The 21,912-nt window shown below is 34.6% G+C and overlaps 1 protein-coding gene across 1 annotated transcript; it reads left to right on the top strand.

The window, feature by feature from the left end:
* Nucleotides 1–15: 15 nt before the first annotated feature.
* LOC144976942 (uncharacterized) lies at nucleotides 16–21,463 on the top strand. The gene is made up of 11 exons (XM_078921570.1): nucleotides 16–656; nucleotides 3,120–3,215; nucleotides 3,744–3,919; nucleotides 7,629–7,730; nucleotides 9,489–9,613; nucleotides 10,588–10,740; nucleotides 11,682–11,803; nucleotides 12,357–12,403; nucleotides 15,452–15,566; nucleotides 17,323–17,452; nucleotides 19,455–21,463. Exons 1-11 carry the CDS (start codon nucleotides 579–581, stop codon nucleotides 20,114–20,116), a joined length of 1,806 nt encoding a protein of 601 aa, XP_078777696.1. The 5' UTR covers nucleotides 16–578; the 3' UTR covers nucleotides 20,117–21,463.
* Nucleotides 21,464–21,912: the final 449 nt, after the last annotated feature.

Below are 21,912 nucleotides of genomic sequence, written 5' to 3'. Positions count from 1 at the left end.
TGATAATAAACAATTAGGATAGAAACAAAATTTATTGTATTTCACGACATTGTAACGACTTCAAACCACATAGAAAGTTTCCATAAGGAATCATCACTTCCAATAAATTATCTAAAATTGATTTTGTATCCATTCTTTTATCTACAACTCTATAATAATTACCATTTGTTCATGGATCCGGTTTGTTTTCGGCATTGTGATCAATTGTTACCTTGGATTCAAAATGGCTTCCTCGTTGTATCGAGACAAATACCTGAATATAAATATAAAACGTATGTTGGATTTTAAAGCAAAATAATTCCACTATTTACTCTTATTTATAGCTATTAGAGAGGATTGCATGAAAAGATCACAATAAATATAACCTAGGTCCAAAGGCACCAAGTGATTTCCAGTATTTGAAATTGAAAGCAGAGATTCTGAGAAAAGAAAAGGCAAAGGGTCAAGATTATATTCATCTGTTGAATTCAACGCTCACAATTGACAAATATGGATCCAAGACTCAAGCCTATTGACTCAAGATTGAGTCAACAACAAGATTGAACTCGAAATTTAAACCATTAATCTTTCAAAAGAAAATGAGGGACTTGATAAGAGAAGAGTTCCCCCAGACCAGTCGGAGAAATGGTTGGGATTGCTCGTGGCATATTTTGCAGGTAAGTTTTAATGAATATTAGTGTTCAAGTTAGAATTACTTAGTCATTTAGTCTTAGAAATAAGAGGGTAGAAGCTAGTTTTTAATTTTTATTTTTATTATAAAATATAAAAACGTCTTGAAATTACTTATGGCGTGTCTGGTGCAGCGCTTGATTGGTTTAGGTCATATTTGTTCAATCGTAAACAGATTATTACGGTGGATGAATATAGATCGGAGGAAATCTTTCTTGATTGTGGGGTTCCCCAGGGTTCAGTACTTGGACCCGTTCTTTTTGTTTTGTACGTTGGCCCTCTGTCTAAAATCATCAGAAGTTATGGTCTGTCTTACCATCAATACGCTGATGATACGCAATTGTACTGCGTTTCCAATACGAGAAATTTACAAGAAGTATCAGCCAATAGTAAAAATTGTATCCAAAGTGTTAAGAAATGGATGAATGAGAACAGACTGAAACTGAATGATGATAAGACGGAGGTGCTGTATGTGGGGAACAGGAAGTGGAAAAGTGAAACAGACTTGAAGTTGGGGGATGCCTCTATTCAAATTGTTGACAAAGTGAAAAACCTTGGCACATTCTTAGACTCTGAGCTGTCGATGGAGCATCAGGTTAATAATTTGGTTAGATCTCTCTTTTTCCAACTAAAAAAGATTGCTTCCATTAGACGGTTCATATCTGAGGATGTGACCAAGCACCTGGTTGTGTCCCTCGTACTATCGAAATTGGATTATTGTAATGCTCTGTTGTTTGGCGTTTCGCAATACAATCTGAAACGTCTTCAGATTGTCCAAAACAGCGCTGCCAGACTAGTATTCATGAAGCGTAGGTGCGACTCTGCCGGACCTCTACTTCATGACCTGCATTGGCTGCCTGTTGGGAAAAGAATTAAATTCAAAGCTTGTGTTTTAGTGTATCGTTGTCTTGAAGGTACTGCCCCTTCCTACCTTTCAGAACTAATTGAAAGATATTCAAAAACCCCGCCCCTTACGTTCGGCCAGTGATTCCACAAAACTAGTTGTCCCTCGAATTCGGAAAAATGCTGGAATGAGATCCTTTTCTCATTTCGGACCCTCTATTTGGAACGCCTTACCGCAGAGCATTCGTGAAAAAGAATCTTTGTCTATTTTTAAACGTTCCCTTAAAACATATTTGTTTCGATTTTAGTAGATGGTATGAGAAGCAAGATAGGTTTGGTTTGTGTTGTGTGTTGTGTTGTGTGTGTGTGTATGTGTGTGTGTGTGTGTGTGTGTGTGTGTGTGCTTGTGTGTGTGAATGAGTATGTTTCAGCCAAAGTAATTTGTAATTTAAGCGCTTAGAGTCTGGTGTCTCGGAGTTATAGCGCTATATAAGTTTTCAGCATTATTATTATTATTATTATATAACAATGGGAAGATGCTAAAAAAAAAAAAACTTTGTAGAAATATTGATGTTAGTTGCTGTGCCAGTGTCAATAAAAAATGTTTTCCTTATATTATAAAATGGTCACGTAGGAACGTATTTATTGTTGTGTTTCAATGTCTACCAGTATTATGTTTTTGGCTATTGAGTTATTGCTATGAATTGTTTTCATGTTGGATAACCTGTTGGATGTCCTGTGAGTTCTATTCACTGTTGTGTGTTATTTATTCCTGTGAGTTTGTAGCATCACAGTGGGTATAAAAACTATGTTGCTTTCATTTTCGAAGCTCTTCTTACTATGATATTCATAATGGATTGTTGATCGATAATTATTCAAGAGTTGTTTTTATTACCGGACAAACTTCCATATTCGCGTGATGCATATATAGATGCATCGATTTGAAATATGATGCATGGCATTTTTAAACTGCCTATATATGTTCTTAACGTATAAGGAAAAAACACACTTCGGTGATATGGAGAACACCCACTTCGGTAGAGACTTTTCTTCATTTTTTCCTATATTTTACTTATTATGAACCAGATGCAGAAATTTGTTCACAACACTCACCCCGACTGGGACTGGGAATTAAGGTTAAACTACACATACCTCTTGCTTATCCAGGCATGCAATACCCCAGCTGAATGATAGGTGACAATCAGTCTCTGGTGATAGTTCTATTGTAATAACTGATCTGCCATTATAATTTTAAGTTGACAATTCCTTGCAAATAAATGCGACAGGTTTTCTCCAATGGTAGTGCTAAATAGTACGAACAAAAATGTGCTCCACAGCTATTTGCTTTGTCAATGGATGATTGCTGGAACAAATTTTCCATTAGGAAAACAAACGTTGATAAATGAATAAAGTTAATAAATTAATAGAATAATCAATATAATTTATACATTTTATGCTATAAATAAGTATCATGCAAAATAAAATTTTATTGGATTGGTAATCAAAGGAGGTGACTCATGGTTGGAATTTTTGGGGTAAATATATTTTCCACTCTGTCTTACGGGGCTTTTCTGATTAAACAATGTTTCCCATATTTTTTTCCACAGGTTGTGGCATGGGTGATCACTTTGTACTTTGTTATAATCTTCTTTGGCTGTTTTGCCCCCAATTTGGTATCCCCATGGGATATTGTGTCTCATTCTGTATCCTTTGTTATTTGATTTACTTATCATAGGTGAGAATTTCTTGCTGTTCAGCATAACACAAACTCCGGTAACTGCTGCTAAGATGGGTTTAGAATTTGCTGCCATCGTCATCATCATTAACATCGTCATCATCCTCACCATCATCATATTCAACACTAAGCATTTAATCATTGCTCAGAAATATCACTTTTTCAGATTTATCTGGAAATCTGGATATTTTACCGTCATCCAGTTTTCATGCCCCCCCCCCCCCCCCCCTCCTCCCTCGGCTTTGTTGGTAGTCATGTTTTAACGTCAGTTGGAACTTTGTATAGCTGGCTGAAAAATGTTGGCTGAAACTGCTGGTCAGATATCCAAAGACTTGAGCATGCACATATTGTTCTGTTACTTCCTTCTTTTTGATGAGTTTTGAATTTGTATGTGATTATTATGAGACAGTATGATGCCACATGAAGAAGATCGTTTTCCATCACAGATAATATCCAATTTTTTGTTGTTAATGTTGAAAACCTTGACTAATCTCAGATCACAGCACTGTCCACTTTAGGCCTTGTCATCACTCTGATGGCAGCCACTACCCTTGACCCTGCTGACCCAGCTGTTAGGGCAAAGGGAAGTAAACAGCATGTGCCCAAATTTGATCGGACCAAAAACAAGCATGTCATTGAGAACCAGACATGTGCCCTATGCCAAGTGATTGTGTAAGTTTATTTATATATTTATTTATTTATTTTATTGTTGTTGTTTTTTCATTTTTAAAATGTGGAATGAATAAAAAGTAATATACCCACAGCTCGTGGGTAAAATCTAAAATATAGTGCAGCGACAAAGTTTAACCAAATAAAAAAATCAAAGACACCACTTCTCTATTATAGTCTTTAAACTTATCTGAACATAAAATGTTGCCATAGAATGCAAATCGAATAGTTTGTTAGACCGGAGATAGCAGAATTTGGATCAAAGATGTAGATGACAAACAAATTGTGACCCATTGTCTCAAAGCGGTATTATGTCGAGATAAATTATACGCTGTAAATTCAATTTATAGCCACAAATATGAAACAGTATCAACCTAAGCCCCAAATTTGTATTTCTCATTATTTCAGTACTAGATTCACTTTAAGGGTCTGAATCATTCCGACATAATACCTTTGAGACAATGGGTCCCAATGACAGTACAGAAATTGCAAAATTGACTGCAGAGTTGTTTACATGTTTTGACTTTTGTCAAATCGAGCATCAGTGTGTTTGGTTAATGGCATACGGTTGCCCTCATATAGGGTGATTTACACAAACTACCTTACTAATTTGGATGTGAATGATTACCTGTAGTAAAGTAGAACTGGCACCCATCAGTATCAAGCATATTATATGAAATGAAAATTTTGTTCCAAATTGAATTTTTTGGGTAATGGAAAAAATGTAAGCACTTTGAAGTATATTAACTATAGGGAATGAGATTAGCGGAAGAGTAGCGTCCATTGAGCGGAAAAGTTATTAGAGAGAGCATGTCATGTTGGTTGTGCGGCATGAGACACTTGACAGGAAGGTAGGACGAGAGAGACGCATGCGCAAAACCATTTTGACGTTCTCTCTGTAAGGTGACGTCCAATCAAGGGACGCTACTCTTCCGCTAATCTCATTCCCTATTTAAGCCAGGAAATGGGGCACGTGATATGGATATTTACATATGTGTATTTATGTATTTATTTATTTATATATATATATATATATATATATATATATATATATATATATATATATATATATATATATATATATATGAAGGGTTCCATTGCAAAACGCTTTATATCCAAAATGAGGAAAGTTGAGAAAATGCATGTTTTTATCCCACTAGCAAGGACTGAATTTCCTCTGTGCATTATATATCCTTTTGAATCATCACTTAGGACATTGAATAAACCATATGACATAAACCTATTGCATCCATGAAGGATACAAACAGGAAATATGTTTTGTGTTTTTCGGCAAAATGCTTTATATCCACCAAATTCATTTTTCACAAAATGCGTTATATCCATCACTTGGAATTTAACGGCTGCTGAGCAATAATTTTGACATATTAATGTATAAGAAAGCTGTACGAGGTTTTAGAAAATAAAAGAAATTGTCTTAAGTCCATAGCATGTATTAATGATGTGATAAATATCAAAACTCAATCACATAATCGCAAAGAATAGCCGTGATTTTGCCGTAAACTACAGTACTGTAAGAAAAACATCAGGTCACTACTTATCAGATGTTTTGCAGCGCTTGTGCCATCTCAATACCAACTTCAAAATCAGAAAAAGGAATATAATAGAATAGTCCAAAGACTTCAGATCCATTTTTGATGTATAACAAGAAAAAGTGAGACAAAGAAACTTGTTCGAATAAAAATTATCCGAAGAGTGATATATCAGTGTGTCTGAGGAGAGGATGCCTTCAATGTGCCATGCATACATCATGCAGAGAATAACCCCTTAAAATTTAAGAAGTTAAAGGACAATATCAAAGATGTTTAGATCTGACTGTTTCCCTCAATCAAAAATTCCCAGACATGGCCGTGGCAAGTGCTCATTTCGTTATCAGAACAAAGCCACAACAAAGAGAAATAAATGAATTGATTCGAGTCAAGGGAAAGAAGAGACAGCAAAGACCCCCACCCAAAGCAAAGTTTCGTGTCACATGAATGACAATGACGAAAAATACCACAGGATTTGAGATTTTTAAAATATATTTATTCTTTGAAAAGTCAAAATAAATTTAAAAACTAAAACTTTTATATTCTTAAAACAAAATTAATGAAAATGAAATATGATTTTAATGTTGAAGAAAAAAATATTGAACATTTTATATTCACTAACATACAAAATGAAAGAGTATAAAAAGGACAGGGTCTCAGTTGAGTGAAGAAGCTCATAAGGTAATTATTTAATTTTAGGAAATAAAAAGCAAAATGTAATTCAAATTTGACGGTAGATAAAGAAAAAAGTAATGACTCAACAGCATTGAATATAATATCTGACCTCGGATAGTATTCACAAACGCACACACATTAAAAAAAAACAAAAACAACTAACCAATAAACCTTCACCGTTTAAACTAGAGTTCTAGAAATAAGCAAACAGCGAATTGATGTCATGTTAAGACATGGAACGATTAATTAATGCAGACCTCATACTAGAGCCTATAAAATAAGGTTTAAGGTCAACTTAAATGATACATGTCATAAGATATGACTGACAGAACAAAATTAATTTATCAAAAGTATGGAAAAAAAGAAAGAAAAAGATCGCACCAATACTAGAAAAATAGTAATATTCTCAGAGAGCCTTTATAAAAAAAAATAATAAAAAAGAACTTCAAATTTTGTCATAACCATTTCAAGGAAGGGTCACAGTTCACTTCAGCTTCAACCAAATTGTCGAAACCCTACTGTAAGACAACCATTGACATATTTATTTTTAATGGCACTGTTTTGCAACTGATTTTTGAATAAGAATTACGGGCTCTCTTCTCTACTTCACGCCCGTGGTTTGCCTTGTTTTTCTTTTTCCTTCTTCCATTGATGGACATTTCAACATTTTCCAATGTATCATCGAAAGAATTCATTTTATTTTCGTAAGTGATGAGAACGGATTGATGAACAGATGTCAGATGAAGTTATGTTAGGTTTTTCACGAGAAGGAGGAGAAGAACCATGCGCAAACCATTACGTCCTCGTAGACGTCATCAAGGACGATCTTCGTAATCATCCTATTAGCAGGATGTGGCACGTGATAGGGTTTTACATAGTTTTGATGTATTTATTTGTGTATATGTGTATATATATCATTGTATAATATAAATATCATGACATCATAAATAGGTATATTAATAAAAAAATGTAATATCACAGAAAATATAAATAATATATTATATATATATTATTATTATCTAATAAAAATATTTATCTAAGTATAAATATATCTCATTAATGGATATATAAAACAATCATATATATTATTTTTGATTATTTGATTATATGCATATACCTTTTATTTCATAGATACCTATATATATATTATATATATATATAATATATATATATATATATATATATATATATATATATATATATATATATATATATATATATATAATATATATATATATATATATATATATATATATATATAAATACATATATCAATTATTTCAAGTATGATTATGATCAACTTCTACAATATCATTGCTCTCATCAGAAAGTGAAAGTCTTATATATATATTTGTTTGTTTGTTTATTCATTTGTTTTATATATTTAATTAATTGTATGTGTATATATTTTTGAATGTGTATAGTCATTAAGTGATTCTTTTATTTTCAAATTTTTGATTTTTGAAACAAATACATTTTTTATATTTCAGGGGTCCAAAGTCTAAGCACTGCAGTGCCTGTAACAAATGTGTAAGCGGATTTGACCATCACTGTCGATGGTTGAATAATTGTGTAGGAGACAGAAATTACAAGTAAGTAGGCTACTTTGTTCAATGTAAGGGATAAAGATAAGGGCAGAACCACTGTTTGATTATCTCAAAATAAGAGCCATTTTAAAAGGTGAATATCTGATTTGTTAGTCACTTTCCATAATGAGAAAAAAATAGTAGATAAACATAAGCAATGCTAATGGGTAAACATTTTATGAACACTAACAATGTCAGTAAAGATGATACCAAATTTTGTTGTTGACAATTTGCATTTGGTTGTGTTTTACACAGCAGGTGAGATAGTTTTTGATAATATATGATTTATTTCTTAAACATGAAATGTGTATCCATTTAAAGAGAAATTACAAAAAGAAACACATATTTTGTTGGCTTATGTTCCATTATTTGCACAAGTTTTTAAAAAATGTGTATTTGTTAATTTAAAAAAAAACAGATTCTTCTTTGTTCTTCATTTGATTAAATTCATTGTCTGAAAGTGTAATAATGATAACGAAAGGTTTGCTCTTAAAACATCCACTGGCTTCTAAGTGTTTTTAAAATTTTTAAAAATTACTTTTTGTTATTGATTATTTAAGGGAAAAAGACGTTTCAAACATTTTAACTTTATAAGTCTGAGGCTATATTCGCATTTCCGTCAAAAAATGGTTGACACCTGATTGAGGCAGCATGAGAATGACAAGCTAAGACAAAGCGACATTCAAAAATCGGCGGTGGAAAATCTCAATCAAAATACCCCCCTAGGGCCAATTGAATGTTCTGATGAAAGAAATGATACCATTGGTTCAATTTATGGTACTTTTGTAGAAAGTAGGATTTGATTACATTACTGTTTTTTCCATTCAAGACCGGCTGCACTGTGCGGCAAGTGGCCAGTAGAACGGATTCTGCTCTGGCCGCACAGTGTGGCCAATGGCGCTGAAAGAGTTAATCTCATGTCAGAGACAATACAGAGGGTCTATAATTCATGTTTTACAAAGCCATAGCCGGACACAATTCCCCTCCACACCTATGAATTTTACCATTAATTATTAAGCAATGATAGTATCAAATTGGTTTTGGCATTGCTTTACAATTTAAAAGGATCATAAGCCTCCATGCCACAGTATTCATCTTATCTTCACAAAAGATATTTTTATGATGAGATAAGTGCATTTTTATCATTAGTATCATTCGTCCTTTATTGGAGAAGTTTGTATTGTGTAAGGTGCAATGGTTCACTTCAATGGAAAGTGGTAAATAAGAAATAGACGAAGGGGGAAAATTAAGTCTGGCTTCATGCAGGCATCAACCTGTAACCACAATTTGGCTTTTGTCATCCTCTTCTAAAATCATTACATTTGTAGACCAACAAACTTTTACAGACAATAAACAATAATTTCAATGTAGTCCTTCAGATTAGACCTGTGGTGCTGAATTTTTATTTATTTTCTGGTTTCTGTTGCAATTTTAAAAATATGAACATATTATATTTTAAAGGGTCCATATAGCTCTTAGGGAGATCAGTTTTGATCAGTTTTGATCCCGTATACAGTCATGATTTTTTTCTAACCCCTTGTCCACTCAGTAGTGATTGAATTTTGGATCAATTTGATCAATTTGCGGTAGACAGGCATCCTATTTAAAGATTAGCAAGCAATTGCTGTCGTCCATTTAACATTATAGAAACCAATATAACCTCTGGCTCCTTGAAAATGTTTACAAATGTTTAATGACACTTCAACAATTTTACAATTTGAATCTTCGTCATTTTGTAATTTTTTTTTCCTATCCTGATTCCAGATGGTTTTTCTCCAGTCTTATTTTTGGGTTGATGGCAAGTCTTATGGTGAACGTTGTTGGTATATTGCTTTTTGTGGCTGTTTTCACAGATGAAGATACAGGAAATATAGTACAGGTGTACAAAGGTAACTTCATGTCGTGCTAACTTCTAATATGGGTGAGGGGGAGGGGTAGTTGTAGAATACTTTACGAGACTCAAAGCTATGAGTTATGTGTGAAAATCCTGACTTCTGGTTGGTCCATTTGATTCTTAGCCCATATTTTCATTTCCTTAGTGTTTTTTTTCTTTTCATACATACATTGATGTTTTAACTGGTTCAATGGCTGCAGGGTGGAAAATGTACACACTTAGTCCAAGTGATGGTAAACAAAATCAAACAAAAGGATTATTTTATATTAATGACAAAATGGAACAATATTGAAATTATTGACACATACAATTAAAGTTTTAAAAAATTGGGACCTGGCATTGGTGGAGGATAGACATATGCAAAGTTGTGTGTGAAACAGTGCCATACAAAACACGAGTAAAACATTATCCCCACAAATCAGCTTGCTTTGACTGGGGATCAAAACTCAGAACTCCTGATTGCTGGTCAGACTGTTAATCAGGAAGTTTGAGGCTTGATCCCCAGAAGATCTCTCTCTCTCTCTCTCTCTCTCTCTCTCTCTCTCTCTCTCTCTGTCTCTCTCTCTCTCTGTCTCTCTCTCTCTCTCTCTTCTCTCTCTCTCTCTTCTCTTTCTCTCTCTCTCTCTCTCTCTCTCTCTCTCTCTCTCTCTCTCTCTCTCTCTCTCTCTCTCTCTCTCTCTCTCTCTCTCTCTCTCTCTCTCTCTCTCTCTTCTTTTTATTTTTTTTATTTTTTTATTTTTTTATTTATTTTTTTTTAACTGGCACATGATTGATTTTGATTTCTCAACAAAGGTCCAGTCTCATAGATTTATCCTTGTGTATGTAATCCAAAATTGTGTCCACCGATTCAAAACTCATTTTTTTTCCCTTTCTATTTCCATTTTTAATCTTATCTATGTTTTAACTAGATATTCATGACGATATTGTTTATTTTTTTCAATGAAAATTATTGATTTCTTTTCCCTGAAGATGCTAAGAACTCAAATTCGTCAACCAATCTTCAGATGTTCAGCAACGAAGTAGACGACTCTTTATTTTTAACCATTGATGCAATCACCGTCGTCTTGGCTCTTCTGGCATTTGTGTTGATGCTCCATCTTCTACAGTTCCACATCTGGCTGAGTATGTAATATTCTGTAGTCAGGCCTTTTGAAAACAAAATTTATAAATATTGTGAAATGGACCTCAATAACACCCCACTGTCCTTTGTACAGGAAATAAGTTTCCCTTATAACGTTTCAGGAGAGCTTAAAGATCTCACCTGACATTGAGCTTTACCCCAGTTTTGGTTGTTAAATATATGTCAGCTGGTTTTCTTTTTCCTTTTTTTTTCCGCTAGAGACTTGAATTCCTGTCACTTATTTTTGTTTTGTTTGTGCTTTTTTTTAAATTTTAAATATGAAATCATTAGTTGTGTAAACGCAACATTTCAAAACTATTTCAGGCTTTTTTTGGGGGCAAAGGACATCCCTGGTATATTTGAGCCAGATCTCAAATTCATCAGAGACATATGGCACTTAAGTTTGGAAACTAAGATCCTGATAGCTCAATTGGTAGAACATTCATCGCACAATCAAAGGGACTGGTTTCAATCCTTTCTGTTTTACTAGTAGTGATTGCTTAGCTAGAGAAATTGGGATAGATTCTGGCTCCGATTATTTTTATTTGGTCTCATTATAATTTCTATTGCATTAAACTGACAGTAACAATTGCTTGACACCCGTTGGTTAGAATTCTATTTTATTGCAAGATTCTTTTCACCAGAACAACAGACCCTATTAATTACTACTGTTTAGACAGAAAGAGATGTAAAAGGTAAAAAAAAAAAACAAACAAAAAAACTCACTGTACCTTGGACTGAGACCAGCTCTTTATTTGTGTTAAGTTCTCTACCAATTGAGCCATGGAACGTCCAACGCGAATTGCAATATAACTTTGTCGCTGTTTTACATATGCCATATAATAACCTGAACACACGCAAGTAAAATATTGAAAGAAATGCATCATATCAATAAATTTTATAAAGTTGCATTAAATTTTGATTTTATTTCATGATTTAACAGTGTACAAGGGATTAACAACATACGATTTTATTATACAAGAGAGAGAAAAAGCAAGAGTCAAGGAGGAAAATAATCTTCATCATGAATTGTCTACAGCCTCTGCTCGATCTCAGCCACTGAAGGTAAACAAATATATATACAAATAAACAATGCATTTATATATGTATCCATGGCTTCTTAACATGCTTTCAAAGTATTGAACTGAAATGAATATAATACTGTATACAATTGAGCAATATCTACACATTTTTAAAGCTAATTTTAATGTTTTAAGGTATATTAATGGGGTATTCCAATGGTCGGTATCAGTCATGGATGCAATCAACATATTAAAAAAAAATTATTGTTCCTCTTTTCACTCAGTAATGATTGGGTAGTTGAATCAGTTAGATATAGCAGAGAAAGTACTTTGCAACAGTCTTGCATCTTAATCAAAAGGTAGCAAGCATTTGTTACACTATAAAAACCGAGATTCGCTCCATCTCCATGTATTTTTTTTTTTGGCTCTAAAGGACCAATTTTACTTTATGTGGTTCCCTTGGGCTGTACCTAATTCTCAGTAGGTACTCTGCTCCAGGTGAACATGATGAATTATGATGGCAAAATCAAATTCCACCTTAAGAGGAATACTGAGTCAAATAGTGTGAATCTAACAAATGATTCCGCTCATTTCAGGTCAATCGAATCACACCTAGCAAGCAACAGGAAAAACAATTCTCTCGGTAAGATTATAATAATTTATGTTGTGTCATGAATTAATTTTTTGTTGTTGTAAAATGTAATTACTAAAACTGTAAGACAAGACTGAATTTCTTTTGACTGTCGTAACTTCTCCAATTGCTTATCTAATAACACTAAACCTCTCTTTTAACCAAGAGAATAGTGACAGCAATGCGATTAGGGCATCTATCAAGCCCAAGTTGCATTTCATTGACAAAATAATCATTCTGACTGTCATCCAGTATATACGAAGAACGGGAAAAACCCCTCTCTTGGTGAAAACGATAACATAGGTATAATGTCAATAGTTTTAAAGTATAATCAGTAAAAAGGTAGCTTAAAAGATAAATTTCCTTTATTGAGTCTTTGATGAAATTTGTATGATGCTAGGATAAAAGTTATCAGATGCCATTTTGATTTTGTGGGATATGACTTACTTGACTTAGATGCCTTTCGCGTCTCGACCGAAAGATCGGGTCGCCTTGGCTGTTTCCAGTATTTCCTGTGTGAGGTGTCTCCAATATTGCCGGTCCTCTGCTAGGGTTCTCAGATTTTCAAGGTCCCCTGCCGTGATGAGACTAATGCTTTGCCCAAGTGTTGTGAGGTTTTTGTTTAGGATCACAGGGAGTGTTGTGATCGGTCTTCCTCTGAAAAGGTTCCCGTGTTTTTGGAAGTATCCCAACATGGCTTGGTTAGCTGGTATGTTTTTGTCCCTGCGTAGTATGTGACCGAAAAGTTGCCATCGTTGTTGTAAAATGTCAAGGGAGATTGGTCTTTCTTTTGTGATCTTATAGAGTGATTCATTTGAGATCTTTTTTGGGTATTTGATGTCCAGTACCCTTCTTAGCTGTGTGCGATGGAAGGCATCCAGATGTTCTTCTTCGGATTTTGTCAACGCCCAGGTGCCGCAGTTATACAGAAGTACCGGTTTTACAAGAGCACGGTACAGTTTCAGTTTGGTTTTTCTCTTTATTTTGTCACCTCTAATCCATACATTGGTGAGTTTACTGAGTGCGGCGTTTGATAGCTGTTTTCTTCTTTGTACATCCTCGGTGTCTCCAATTAGTGAGCCGACTTTCTTTGTTCTTTTCCATTCCTCTTTGTTCCTCGATATTGTTGTAAATTCGGTTTTATTGGCATTGACTTGGAGGTTATATTTCATGAGGGTATTTTGTATGATGTCTATATTTGCTGGTGTTGATCCAATAAAATCGACATCATCTGCATAGGCGATTTCTCTAGGGATTGCATTCTCAATATGAGTCGTTGGTTTTGGAATGACTTTTCGAACTTCTTTCAGAGCGTGTTCTAAGTATATTGTGAACAGAATCGGGCTCAGACTATCTCCTTGGGGGGTCCCGATGTCACTTTCGAACTGCGTGGGATATGAGCACTGAAAATAAGGTAATGATACAGCCTGTAGAACGGGATGGTTTGGTGTACTGAAATACCTGTAACTTTGTCTTGAATTGCGATATGAAAATTTAGATGTGCATTTTACTGAGGAAAGATTGCTCTGCCTGCACATTTCACTAACTTCAGGAATTCAAAATTTTCCATCATCTGCCACCTTTTGTGAGACCACAATACATATAATCTATAATGAGCTATTTCAAGATGAGACCAAAGTAGAGCATGACTCAATCTTGGTGCAATGCTGTGAAGTGAGCATACAAGGTTACATTCCGTGCTGAAGAAAATACTTAGCTGCTGAAGTCAGGGCTTGAATTCTTGTCCTCTAGGTCAGCAGTTCTCAACCACCGGTCAATGAAAAAGAAAATTTGCCAGTCCTCGAACATAATAATCCCTTGAGTGAAGAAAAGTTCAAAATGTTAGTTTTGCAAAAGTGACTAACATCTTGATTAAGGTGATGGCATGTGCATACATAACAATAAACACACTTTGAATGAACTTTTGAGGTTGCTTTATAGTTTTATAACACCTTAATGTACAGTGGGCTGGTCTTTACCCATATTTTGATATTGTTTGTGATGTCTGTCAGCGGGAATTTGTGGTCACACAATTCAACAGTCTCACCATTGTCTCACCAGGAATAATTGGCTTCAAAAAAGCACTGCTCTAGGTGATGGTAGAATAGTATTTTCCCCAATGCAGCTGTCTTGCCATTACTCAAAAAAAAAAAAAATGGAATCTTTCATTTACACTCCAAGAACAAATGCTATACTGGACGATCTGTTATTTATTACTTGATAGTATGATGTAGCTGAAAGTAGGAGTAGATACAAGAATCTTAGTATATTTTATGGTTTTTTTTGCACTTTCCATCCATTTTTTTAGTTATAAAATTTTTCATGTATTGCAAATTATATCACTTTTTAAAGCAAATTTATTTGATCAAATTGATTGTTTACCCACAAAAAGCTTCAATGGAGTTGTCATTATAAAGGCAAAACTATCAGATATTGTCAAGGATTCGAGGTGTTAGTCTGTGTTATCTTCTTCTTTTTCATATAAATTGACTGACTTAGTCAGACTGATCATTCTTGCATATCCAAAAAAGAATAATTATGGTTCCTTCCTGATAGTTTGTGGTGCAGCTCTATTGCTTAGAAGTTTGAAACCTGCAGAAAGGTTGTTCCATAAGCGAAATGTTTTGGGAAAAATGAGTAAAGATGATTGTCAACATAAGATGGTGGCATGGTTATCATTGAATTTTTTATCCGTTAGCTCTTTGCTTACTGACCATTTTCCGGATTTTCCTCGAAACGTAACACCCATCAAATTTAAAAATAGTTTTTTTAAAAGCTGTAACTCAAAAGGAATAAGTACGTGATATAAATAATTTTGTTCAGCAAAACAAGTTGTAAAACTCAGCATTTAGTTCTAATAACTACAACAGAATTATTTCTTCAGTTTTTGTGATGTGCAAAATAAATATAAATGAGAAAAATGGTTTTTGAATCATAACGGATGTGACGATTTTACTCTAGTCGGTAAGGAGAGGGTTACAAAAAAGAACCAAAAAAACCCCAACTAAATACTGCCTGCATATTCTTACATTGTTTATCTTTTTTTCTCTTCTATCTTAGTGGTTCTGAAGACGATGAAGTGAAGCAGTACCAGAAGGCCTTGGCGGAAAAAGACAGGATGGATGGAGGGGAAACGCCCCCACCATTAGCAACTCCAATTCATAAAGACGATAAGGTCAGAACATACAAACTGATTTTTAAAAAAAATTATTAAATGAGTGAAGTTAAGCTATTTTTTTTTCTTTGTAGCTTCCATATACATAGTTGCTATAGCACTCAAAGTCACAACCCAGTATATTGGTTTTATATACCTGGCCCCCCAGGAAAACGCGACCGATGCGGCCGCATAATTTGCCACTTACCGCAATGCGGCCGCATAATTCACCTTTTACCCCATAATTATGCAAAATATGTTTTTTAGCGTGAATTTATGACCATTGTATGAAGAACAATGAAACCGAAAAAGTCAGATGTTCCCAAATACTTGACAGTGACTTCCATTTAACTTTAAAGGGAGGCTATTCCAATTCCAAGCAGGGTTGCCAATTTGGCAGATTTTCTGCCAAATGTCCTTTTTTGGCAGAATTTGAAGTCGTCTGGCAGAGAAAAATCGGTTTGGCAGTTTGGCAGTTATTTGGCAGATTTTTTTTTCCGAGGCCTAGGGATGAATGTATAGGTCTACTACACGTTTTCCATGGCAATTTTTATGTATTGGTGATTTTTTTAAACTTGGGAAATGAAAAAAAAAATTATGACATCGGCCTTTAGAATTTTTTGTTTAACAAAACTGATGAGTTTTCAAAGGGGGTACTATAAATAGTACGGTTTGGCAGTTTTTTTGTGGTATTTGGCAGATTTTTAAAATCCAGTTGGCAGAATGCCTGAAATTAATCTGGCAACCCTGATTCCAAGTGTACGATTTGATTTGTCTTCTTGAGATCTACCTGCTAAGCTGCTCTTGTCTCCACCTTGGGATCAACTTGAGAGCCTCACAAAGCTGAAAACTGTTCCCGAGGAGGAGATCAAGAGGTACACCCGGCAGCTTGGGCCCCTCGCGGTGAAGAACTCCATCACCTCTTCTGTTGACGCGCCACATTTTTGACAGTCCATTTCTGATGAAGTGCCAGCTTTGGCTGCTTGTGCCAAGTGGTACATATACACCACGATCAACAGCGCTGATGCTGAGCGCAGTTTTTCTGTTTACAATCTGATATTGTGAGACAGGCGCAGGAGTCTTAGCACAACGTCTCTACGACATCTAGCTTGTCTGTGCTACAACAAAAAATTAAGTTTTGAATTTGCGTTGTAGTTCTTTAATTTTGAATTGGTTAAATGTAAATAAAGCAATTGAAGAATTTAGACAGCGATTTATTACTTTTTTCTTGTTTTGCATAATTTGTAATTTTCCCCCCCGCATAATTTGGGATATTTTTTTGCATATTTCCGGGGGTCCAGATATACAGGAAAAACTTGTCAGTGAATGACTAGTGATAGACCGTAACAGATATTTATGAGATTGCTAGAACCAAAAGGATGTCTAACAGGCAGTATGTATCATGTATAGCACTCGTTCCACATGCAAAGGGACCAAGATTGATCCTTGGTGATGTCTAGATTTTTTTTCTGCCCCCCCCTCCCTCCTGTTCAACAAGCAGGGATTGCCCAGTTGGTTTCTTAGATCTAGTGGACTGTACTTTGCGAATAATTAGCGTCCTATCCAAAGGTGGCAGGCAATTGCTATTATCAATTTCACACTATAGAAACGGGGATAAACTCGAGCTTCATGGGCCTAATGGTTCCGAAAGAAGTATTGTGAAACACATGAGCATGATGAACTCCTAGAAATTTATTGATTTGTTACACATGGTTTTAAAAGTCTTACAAGCCTAATCCAAATCACATCATATTTTTTCCACAAATGAAACCCACAGATTCCATGGAAACAATCCAGTGTCGATGAAAGCAACAGCCAGAATAACATGGTCCGTAAGATGAAGAAAAAGAAAAAGAAAAAAATATCAAGCAGCAATTCATCTCATGACGTCCAAATAGCCACAATTGGTATGGATTTAGATCTTTTTGCTTTTCGTTGCTCTTTGTATTTTTCAAATCGACACTTTTTGGTTCTCATTAATCTTAATGGCATAAAGTTCATAAGGCATAGACATTTCTTCCTTTTTATCAATGATTTTTGGCAGTCAGATGTCCCAATACCTCAGTTGACAAAAGTGCCCACTTCAGAAGCAAAATTGATCGGTCATTGGTGCAGTTGAGTTTTTATTTTTTTCCATTTTTTTTTCTGCCCCCTCTGTCTGCCTAGTAGTGATTGGTCATTGTATCTCTGTCAATGTGGTGGAAATTGATTTGCAATTGAGTAGCAACGTATCCAAAGGGTATATATAACACAAAATAAACTGAGATAAATACTTGTTCTTTGTGTCTGACACAGGGGAATCTGCATAAAGTCAACTTCTGTTTAAATTCAACACCTCTTGCTGGTTCCAAAGTTTTTGTTCTTTATCTAAGTGTTTATCTAAGTTCTTTTTCTATTTGTTTGGCTATGTGGTCTTGTGGTATGACACTCACTTTTGGATAGGAAGGTCCTTGGCTCGGCGCATAGTTGAGTCCTTGGAAAAGGCTCTTTACTCACATTCTCTCACTGTATTCAGGTGTAAAATGAGTATCTGGCTGTTAACAGCATTGTCTTCGTTGGAAAAAGAGGTATTATTGCCTAACAGGCGTCATGTCTCGTTCTACATATTGCGTGTTGCTGTTGATCAGGGACCCTTTGTAGAGCGCTTTGAGCATGTTACATGGATATTTCTCTATATAAAAGCTCAATTTTAAGTTTAAGTGTGTTCCATTGATAATGCATAAAATCAAGATTTCTGTCTGGTCCAGCAGTATTGGCTTCATTAGTATTCCATTTTAGCTTTGGGATTGCATTTTTGTTCATCTATTATTCTTTTCTCTGCCACCTAGCCTGTCCTTTCAGTTTCTCCTTTTGTGTCTGAATCCCTGCCTCTTCATCGACATTTTCCAATCATGTGACTGTCACCAAACGTTATACAGAGCTGCCAACTCTTGCTTTTCTTGATTTTATTCCCCGAGAATTTATTGGTGATAACTATAATATGTGACCCTTCATCTCAAAATGGTATTATGTTGGGTAAATCCAGATGTTAGAAGTTGAAAAACAAATTTAAATTGAAAGTGATAAGAAATATAACATTTTATCTTTTGGCCTTTCGAAAAATTATATAAAACAAGTAAACTTATCCCAAGTCTGCACTTTTTGGCTATGAATTCAAGTTTTAGCTCCTAAATCACCCTGACACAATTCTAATTTGTGGTGGTTGCTACATTTTTAGAGAGTCTTTAAATTTTGGTGTTTGATTTAATTCTACTGTCATTCTATTGTCTCATTTATTTTGATAGATGAGATTGATACAAGAACAATTGTAAGCATTAATTTTCCTATATCTTGAATGTTATACAAATATAAAATAATTGGTCGTGAAAAAAAGAAAAGGTTTATTGTGCTTTTGGTTTTGGAGAAAGGGAGTGGGGGGGGGGGGGTGGATCCTGATTTTTAAGTTATATACCTGACCTTTAAAGTCAAAAATTGTTTTGCTGATATTGTGGATTAGAAGCTCTGCATTACACTGTGTGGATCCATGATCTTTGCTAATTGTCATGATTATAAAGATACAGCAGCCTAGTGCATCTGTCCTAGTGTCTTGTGTAACTATCGGCCAACATCTTCCTACCCAGCATCCTGCTTCTCCTTCCTTCTAATGTTCACCAACATTCATGAAGATTATGGTATTTGCAGGATTTTTATTGGAAATACTACTTATTTAACCAGTCAACTACTTAGAACTTGAGGTAAAGGATGTGTATTTTAATAAAGAATCAAAGGTGGTTGAGGATGTTTAATAAAAAAAAATGGAGAGTTGCTAGAGAGAGGCTTTTGGGCAAATTGTCTTGAGTGGAGTGTAAAGGAGCTTTGCAATTTGCAGTATTAAATCTTTTTTTCCCCCTTTATTTTTTCTATTGTCAGACAACATACCAAGTCCACATGATGGGAATTACTCCTATCATCGGATGACTCACGATATGGCATTTGATGGAGCAGATGATCCACGGGCCCGAAGGAGACAACAGCAGCAAACTCTAAATGGAAGTTGGAAAAATGGAGGAGGGAGCCCTTCTTTAAATCACCCTTATCGTGCGATGTTTGAACCCCCTCCACCAGGCTCTCAGTTAAGTCCAATAGAAAGAAAAACATCGATCGGGAATGGTGCCGCTGCAGCAGCAATGTCTGGTGATGAACTTTCTGTTAATGGAACCATTGACGAGTTAAACACTACTACTATGTTTTCTGTAAACAAAAATGCAACTTTTAATCCTGACGGGAGTTTGAGCTACGTAGCTCAAGGCCAAAGACAGGGTCATTTTCAAACTCTTCCCCTAACCCCAATTCCCAAGCAAAAATGGAAAAGTGAAGGGAGACAACAACGCGATGAGCAGCAGGAAGTACCGCCATTAGATTTGTCAGCTCTGAGAGCAAGTACAGAGAGCTCCAATTCGTTTAAACCTTATTCTGGTACAACAAGGTCAACTGACACATACAGATACCCTCCTTTTGACCAAAGAGCACTGCCACCCTTAAGGACATTACCAGAGTCTGTTTCATCAGATGGGAATGGAGAAATGTTGTAGTTATTAGTGATTGTAAATTCTCATCATAGTAGTGATAATTATTAACTTAGTAGGAACAATAGAGCTGACGATGAAAGTTTGACTGTCATAGTTTAGTTACAATTTTATACAATAGTGAGTGAAAATTTCTAGAATTGGAACCTCACACAAAACTACATGAAAACAGCAATCCAAGGGGACAATATTTCTTAAAAATAATCTAATTGATCTAATTTTATAATTAGATGGCATCTGATTCGAACTATGCTAGTACCATGTGTGGTATTTGTTTATTTATTTATTTTTTAAAGAATATATTACAGCCCAACCCAGCTCTACCCTTGTGACCAACAGAGACTAACCATAATCTCGTTATTTGGCGGGAATAGTTGTACGACCAATTACTGTGTTTTTCTCAAAATTTCCTTTCTCACATTTACATGGTTGGAGTCAGGTGCCCTCGATATGCCCTTTTTTTTTTGGGGGGGGGGGGGGGGGGGGGGGGGGGGGGGGGGGGGAGAGAGAAAGAATGTAATCGTGAAATGATATTAAGCTATGAATTATTTTATTGGTCTTATTCTCAAAGAGCAAAACTAAACTTAAATGTCCCAATGTGTAAAGACTTGTTTTTAAATGTAATTGTGTACTTTGCAAGTTGTATGCTGTAAGCAAAAATGAATTTTAATTCGAAGGTATTTTATTTTGTTATATAAAACAATTGTTGAAAGCTTAATTTTGACAATTTTTAATGAGCTTATCTATCGATGTTGGAGTGAGTTAAACTCAAAAACAATAATAAATAGGTTGTCATGACAACAGTGATATTTAACTGGTCTAGAATTGTTGATTTAAGAGACTTTGGTCCTCAAAGATTTTATTTATATTTTTTTATTTTCGCCATTCACCTTTCATAACATACTTGAACATTTAATGATGTAGTTTGTTGTTTATTTTGTGAATAACTTTGCCAGTGACCCAAGGGTTACAATGATTTTTATTTTTAGATCTAAATTTGGAAGATTATTTCAGATGAAAGAAGGAAACATGAATAAAACTCTTTGTGATTTTTTTGTATGTTTTACCAATTGATGGATCCTAATCCTTTGTTGAAATTTTATAGTCTATTGACTTTGTATCGTTTTTGTTTTTTTTTAATCAGAAAAGACGACTGGTTTTTAGGTGAATATGAGTATGGTGAAATTATTATTGTTAAGTAGAAGTCTTCAGTTTATTGCAACTATACCTTAGAGTGTCCCATCACGATTCAAGTTAATTTTGAACCAAAAAAAAAAAAAGAAAGAAAAGAGACAATTTTTTAAGATATTTAAAAGCTGAAGATTATTAGTGAAAATTTAAAACCAAATCAAATCTAGATCAAAATTGTAATATAGGATATAGTTATAATTATAACCCTTTACTGACTCGGTTTGATCTAACTCTAACCTGTAATCATATCATCCTGTTTTTAACAAGATAACAATGACAGTGGATATAACCCATACTTTAATAGCCGGAGGTAATTCGCTGTTATTGTTTGTTTGCTGGAAATGGTTAGGTTTGCAATTATAACCAGATGAATGAAAGACGGGGAAAAAATATTTGAAAATAATTCAGTCTTTTCTTTAAGGCAGAATTCAGAAGTCAGAATTTTTTATATTTTGTTTTATTTGGTCGTTTTATAGTACCTGACATAATTAGATATTCTATAAAACTGCCTCTTGCACTGAATTATTTATTATTTACAGGTATTTTTGGGAATCAGATTTAGATTTTTAAACCAAAATTTAAAAAGTTATATTGGTAAAAGTTTTACCCAG

Source organism: Berghia stephanieae, chromosome 7, assembly GCF_034508935.2.
Source record: "Berghia stephanieae isolate SIO BIC M18660-M18661 chromosome 7, UCSD_Bste_1.3, whole genome shotgun sequence".
In the NCBI taxonomy this organism is placed as follows: domain Eukaryota; kingdom Metazoa; phylum Mollusca; class Gastropoda; order Nudibranchia; family Aeolidiidae; genus Berghia; species Berghia stephanieae.
This window is presented reverse-complemented; position numbering and strand designations above follow the sequence as displayed.